The sequence below is a fragment of the Cynara cardunculus genome (assembly GCF_001531365.2).
Source record: "Cynara cardunculus var. scolymus isolate 2C chromosome LG 1, CcrdV1, whole genome shotgun sequence".
Lineage (NCBI taxonomy): Eukaryota > Viridiplantae > Streptophyta > Magnoliopsida > Asterales > Asteraceae > Cynara > Cynara cardunculus.
In genome coordinates, this window is record NC_037528.1 from 2,192,381 (window position 1) to 2,198,969 (window position 6,589).

General features: G+C 38.6%; 2 protein-coding genes across 2 annotated transcripts in view; both read left to right on the forward strand.

The window, feature by feature from the left end:
* LOC112519556 (receptor-like protein EIX2) overlaps positions 1 to 1,445 on the forward strand; it is a 5,857-nt gene extending 4,412 nt beyond the window's left edge. Inside the window, exons 2-3 of the mRNA XM_025127755.1 lie at positions 52 to 1,331; positions 1,433 to 1,445. Coding sequence (XP_024983523.1) covers positions 52 to 1,331; positions 1,433 to 1,445 — 1,293 coding nt within the window. The remainder of the gene's footprint in view (positions 1 to 51; positions 1,332 to 1,432) is intronic.
* A 250-nt stretch (positions 1,446 to 1,695) lies between these two features.
* Positions 1,696 to 3,126, forward strand: LOC112528617 (receptor-like protein EIX2). Its single transcript, XM_025139639.1, has one exon. It carries the CDS (start codon positions 1,705 to 1,707, stop codon positions 3,037 to 3,039), a length of 1,335 nt encoding a protein of 444 aa, XP_024995407.1. The 5' UTR covers positions 1,696 to 1,704; the 3' UTR covers positions 3,040 to 3,126.
* Positions 3,127 to 6,589: the final 3,463 nt, after the last annotated feature.

A 6,589-nucleotide genomic window follows, 5' to 3' on the forward strand; every position in this document is an offset into this window, starting at 1 on the left:
AACTCGAGACGGATTATATGCAATGAGAACGAGAGAGTGGCGCTTTTGCAGTTTAAGCATGATCTCATAGACGATACCAACCGGCTCTCATCTTGGAACARGGMAAACATCAACTGTTGTAGATGGGMTGGAATCGTTTGCGATAACTTCACTGGTCTCGTCCAAGAGATTCATCTTCGAGGACCCGATCCAGAACTTGAAGAAGCATCCACACAGATGTTAGGAGGAAAAATAAATCCTTCGCTGCTATCGTTGAAGCAACTTAGGTATCTAGATTTGAGCTGCAATGACTTTGGAACTACAGAAATTCCTAGTTTCATCGGTTCTCTTCAGAACTTGAGATATTTGAATCTCTCAATGTCGCAATTCTATGGTCGAGTACCTCAACAACTCGGGAATCTATCCAGGTTGGCTGTTCTTGATCTCAGAAACGGACCMTGGCTAAGTAACGTTCAGGTGAACAATCTGCATTGGCTGTCGAGTCTCCCTTTGTTGCAGCACCTAGATATGTCTGGCTATGATCTTAGCGGTGCATCCGACTGGCTTCAAGTAATCAACACCCTTCCGTCTTTGGTAGAATTGCACTTGTCTTCATGTAATCTTTCTCAGATCTCTAATCATTTAACCACAGTTAAGTTTACTTCACTAACCATCCTCGATCTTTCGTATAACATTTTCGACACTTTGATGCCTGGGTGGATTTTCAGTCTAACTAAACTAGTTTCCTTAGATTTGACAAGATGCCTTTTCCATGGTCCAGTTCCTGGTAATGTTGGTGGTTTTCATAACATGATCGATCTAAAAGTCGTTCACGTGTCTGAAAACGATTTTATGAATTCCTCATCCGTTTTGAGGGGGTTGTTGAGCGTAACCGGTCTTGTTTCCCTGGATATTAGTACCAGTAATCTTTCAACTTCAATTCTTGGTGGTCTTCAGAACATGACTTCTCTTGTTAGTATCGATTTGTCACAAAATCAAATCACGGAGACCTTGCCAAACTCATTTGGTACCCTTTGCAACTTGAGGTATGTTGATTTCCGAGCTAACTATTTCACTGGAAGTGTATCAGGGATTCTAGATAACTTATGTGAATGTAATTCGCCAAAGATGGAGTATTTTGCGCTCAGTGCAAACCTCCTTTCTGGTCGTTTACCAGATAGATTAGGAAATCTTCAAAATCTAGCCACCCTTGATCTTGCATTCAATTACATTTCTGGTGTAATTCCATATTCTATAGGAAGATTGTCAAACTTGAAACAATTGGTGCTTAATGTTAACTCCATGTATGGTCTGCTCCCAGATTCAATGGGGAACTTAACATCATTGGATTGGTTAGAGATTTCTTTCAACAATTTCAATGGAACTCTACCTCAAAGTCTGGGTCAGCTAGGGAAACTGACATATATGAGTGTGCATCACAATTCGTTAACAGGTGTTTTAACTGATCACTTTGCGAATCTAACGACATTGAAGAGTTTATGGGCAGGGGCAAACATGTTAACTCTAGAACTAAGTGTTCGTAACTGGGTCCCTCCTTTCCAGCTCGAAAGACTGAGAATAGGTTCTTGGAAATTAGGCCCTCGTTTTCCTTCATGGCTTCGGTCACAAACAAACTTGATGAATTTGGACATAGCCGATGCAGGAATTTCAGACATCGTACCTAGTTGGTTTTGGATCTCATTTCCCGATATTAGTTTCTTGAACATGTCTCACAATAATATYCGAGGGATGTTGATAGGAGATCTTATCCTTGCACCAGARGCTGTAGTAGATCTAAGTGACAACCAATTTGAAGGCTCGTTGCCTGGAAAATTCAACGAAGCTGACATTCTTCTTCTTGATGTTTCAAACAATAATCTTTCAGGATCTCTCGAGCAATTCTTGTGTCCTAGTTTGGAGAGCGAAAGACAGTTGCAAGTTCTTGATTTAGCCAATAACAACCTGTCAGGTGTTATCCCAGATTGTTGGACGAATTGGCAAGCTTTATCGGTTGTAAACTTTGAGAACAATAATCTTTCTGGAGAACTTCCACAATCTGTGGGGAGCTTATCTTCCCTCCAATCATTCAACATCCGCAATAACAAGCTCTCTGGGAAATTACCTGCATCTCTTTTGAATTTGAAAAGCTTACAAATTATTGAGCTTGCTGAGAATGATTTCACCGGAAGCATACCATTGTTGATAGATGGAGAAGAAACAAAGTTGAAACTAGTCAGCCTCAGGTCAAACAAGCTGGAAGGTGAAATCCCWGATGAACTTTGTCGTCTCACTTCTATCCAGATCTTGGATCTTGCTCACAACAATCTTTCGGGAACCCTACCAACATGTTTCTACAACTTCAGCATCATGTCTGGAAGGCAAAAGTCGAGTGCAATTGTGCTATATGATTTGCCATTTCAGGTGCAAGTTCTTGGCAGTGCATCATTGGTGACTAAAGGAAGAGAGTTTGACTATAGCACCATTCTGTATTTGGTTACAACGTTGGATCTTTCAGGTAACAAATTCTCCGGGCCCATTCCCATGGAACTTATGGGACTCTTAGGCTTGCGGTGGTTGAATTTGTCAGGGAATCATTTAACGGGAAGAATTCCGGAGGCGATTGGTGAAATGATATTACTTGAATCTCTTGATTTGTCTCTGAACCAGCTTGATGGGAGGATTCCTTCAAGCATGTCGAGGTTGACAACCTTAAATTGGTTAGACTTGTCTAGCAACAAATTAACAGGAGAAATCCCAACAAGTACTCAGCTTCAGAGCTTCAATGAGTCCAGTTTCATGGCAAACACACTCTGTGGGCCTCCACTTGCAGAGATATGCAACAAGAAAAGGGTCTCACCTGGGGATTCAGATGGTGTGAATGATGACGAAGATGAATCAGATGGAGTTAAGTGGGGATTCATCATCAGCATTGTGGTTGGATTTATAATCGGGTTCTGGGGTGTGGTTGGTCCTCTGATTGCCAGCAAAGCATGGAGAAGTGCTTACTTCTATTTTCTCTACGAAGTGTGGTTTAAGATTCGTATCGCTTGTCGTAATTAGTGTTTCTTTAACATGCTTATCAATTGAGCAAGAATGAGCTTAAATAAGTGGATTTGTAACCATGATAACAGAACAAGATTTGCAGCTGAATGTTTGTGTAGCATTTGTAGTTGTCTGTCTGTGGATGAAAACACAGTTTATGTTTTATGCATAACGATATATAAAAGTGAAAATCTGGAAAACACAACAATTAAATTCAAAATCAAACCCTTGGTCATGCTCGCTAACCTCTTATCCCAATTGCAGGTGGTTGATTATACGAAACGCCTTCATCATATTCGAAACCCTAAATTCAATACTKGGATTTCGTCTGTATCTCCGGTTAGACGGAAAAACAAGAGGAAGCCGGAGATGGAGGCTTTTAGTTATTCGGTGAAGCGTCTCCATTTTAATTCACAAGAAAAAGAAATTTGAAGGTAAAAGACCACAATGCCCTTAAAAAATCACGTGTTATGATGCGTATGAATATAATTTAACATACATCCTCGTCCCTGATTACTCATCTTTATCATCGTTACGGTCCCCATCCTTGTCGGAAAATATAATTGCATCCTCATCTTCAACGGGGAAATGGGGATTTTTTTCCATTTATGTAGGTTATTTTAAATTAAATATGTGAGAGACCATACATGTTTAAATCTCAAACATTTTCAATAAACCTAAAACCAAAATTAATTTAACTTAATACGAAAAAAACTACAACATCATATAAGAATTAATAATCTGAAACAAAAAAAATATTCGATTTGATCCAAAAAAACTTAAAGTCAAATGTACCAAAAAATATTGAGTAATATAAAACCATATCGAGTAAATGTATTTTGACTAGATATAAAAAAAATAACAATTTTAGATTATGAACCTAGTTAGGAAATATGAAATTATGAATTACCGGTTTAATTGAAATAAATAATATATTTATATATGTAATTTATTAATTAATATATATAACGGGTACGGGACGAGACGGGACGGAGCGATGCCTGTCCCCGTCCCTATTCCCGATTTAGCGGGGAATCCCCGTCCTCGACCAGGGCGGGTGGACCGGGTTTTCCCCGACGGATCAGGGCGTATTCCCATGCCTATATACAAGTCGACTGTGACATTATTTTCCAAACGAAAATTGACTCAAATAGTTTTTCTACTCATTTAAATTGGTCTACTAGTCATTTTTCTTGCAGATTTATCTGAATGTCACTATTTCTGCAATATTTACATCTATAAATCTGTAATATTTACCTAAATAGCATTATGTCTGCAATATCCATGTTTATAATATTGCAGACCTGGCTAAAAGACAAAAAAAAAAGTTCAAGTTCCACCAGGTTAGCAAGTGGCACCATCATAATTACAGATTTGGTCGTCGCAATTGCATATTTGGGTTGAATTTGATAATTCTTTTTCTATTATTTAGTCAGGTCCAAAATATTTCATACTTAATGACATTTAAGTTAATTCAGGAAAGAAATAATTAAAAGACGAATTTAAATGGATGGATGGTTATTTGAGTCAATTTTTTAAAAAACAAAAAGAATATGTATTGTAGACCAATCATATGAAAAGGAGTAGGATAGACTTGTATATTAAAGAGTTAATTACAGATTTGGTCTATGTAGTTTGGTACCTTTTACAAAATTAGTACCTAAACTTTATTTATTACAGAACAGGACCTGTTGTTTGCACGTTTCTTACAATTTAGTCCTACACCCTAACAGCCATCAACCATCTCCGTCAACCACGAGGGTAACATGTGTAAGGGGCTGTTTGGTTGCCTCTTAATGGTGATATTAAGAGGAAACCTCTTAATCGGTAAGAGGTATAAGCTGTTTGGCAAAAAAAATAAGAACCTCTTAACCATGACAAAATCCTCTTAACGATTTAGGGGTTAGGGGGCTCCTAAATGGTTCAGATGTATGTTCTTCCATTTTTGCCTTCTCAACCTTTTCCAGCCACGTTCCTTCCTCCTTCCTCCTTCTAATCGATCTCGCGGCCTCCCACTCCTTCCACTATCCTCCTTCCAATCGATATGTGGAAGGAAACGATTACACTCACAGCAAATCAAACCCACAAAAAGTCTGTTCTTTATTGAAATCAAAATCAAATCATAGAACCCAAAAATAAAATCGAGGGTTCATAGTGGGTAAAACCACCCTACCAAAATTGCTCTTGTTGGTCACCGGAACAGTCGATCGAAGCTGGCGACGGAGAGAAGGCAGAGGCGGAAGGCTGGCGACGGAGAGGGATGGCAGGAGAACCGACGACGACCAAACATCCCTTCAACTCCGATGACGACCAAACCAGACGACGGAGGGAAGGAGAGATGGTAGGAGAACCGACGATGACCAAACCAGGCTTTCCAGTTTGCTTCAATTTGATAAAAGGGGGCGATGAAATTACTGGAATGTATATCCATATGTGATTTTTGTTACCTATTTATAATTTAATTTAAATTATTTAATATCATTGAGGGTTAAAATGGTAATTTGTTATCATTCAGAAAACATTTACCAAACAACCATATTTCATTCGGTACTTAACCATTCTGACCCTTTTAGTCATTTTGACCTCTTAACTATTCTGCACTAAATCATTCAGCAACTGCCAAAAAGCCCCTAATTTAAGAAAAAAACATATCTTTTAAATTATTTTTTCAATCGTCATCTTCTCTAAATCTAAAAATAAGAACCCTAAATGTAAACCTAAATCAAATTCAGATTAAACCTTTTATCACAACCAAATCAAATCAACGGCGGAATCGAGAAATCATATCTGATCTGGAGGTTGGGGAAATGGGTCACGAACCACTCTCATCTCGAACCATAATCAAATTTGGAGGTGGAGAGGTAGYCATAAAGCGTCGATCTGTCTTTCTCTCTCGTCTCTCTGTGTTGTTGAACTGAAAACAGTTAGGGAGGTGGCGGATGGGTCACGAATTTGAGCAAAGCAGACGCAAATGTGACGAATGGAACTGGGTTTTTGTTGATAATCGGAACTGGGTGTTCTCCCTTTGGGTATTTTCGAACTATTTGACTTGTGCTAAAGCTTGAATCTTTAAGCAGAGTGAATCATAGGAAGTAACATCACAAAAGAAATCTCACATCCAAGAAACTAATCCGATTGTGTCATTCATCAAGTCAGTAGTTGCTGCTTCTGGTCTGCATAATTTTCAGCACGTAACCATTTAGTTTGGTCCAAAATTGAATAAGACATTATATGAAACTACTAGATCAATAGGAAACTATTGGAACGAAGCAATCATTCTTTCACACAATTAAGTCGACTACTAGATGCTCAATCCACACTCAACTCCAAACTTCATCAAGTCACCCCGCAAGACTTGGTCGACTCAAAATTTAGCATTATATGAGAGAGATATATCTCTTGGACTTTGTTATCCACCGTTGACTCAAGACCCCCAAGCCTTTCGATCGTCCATTAGTTTAAAGTTTCTTTCCAAGAAGACATCACTTATATGTGGGTGGACCCAAGTTATGTAGTGTGTGACTTCTGAGTGTCAACCTGGTAAACCAACTTTATGTCAACTTACCAA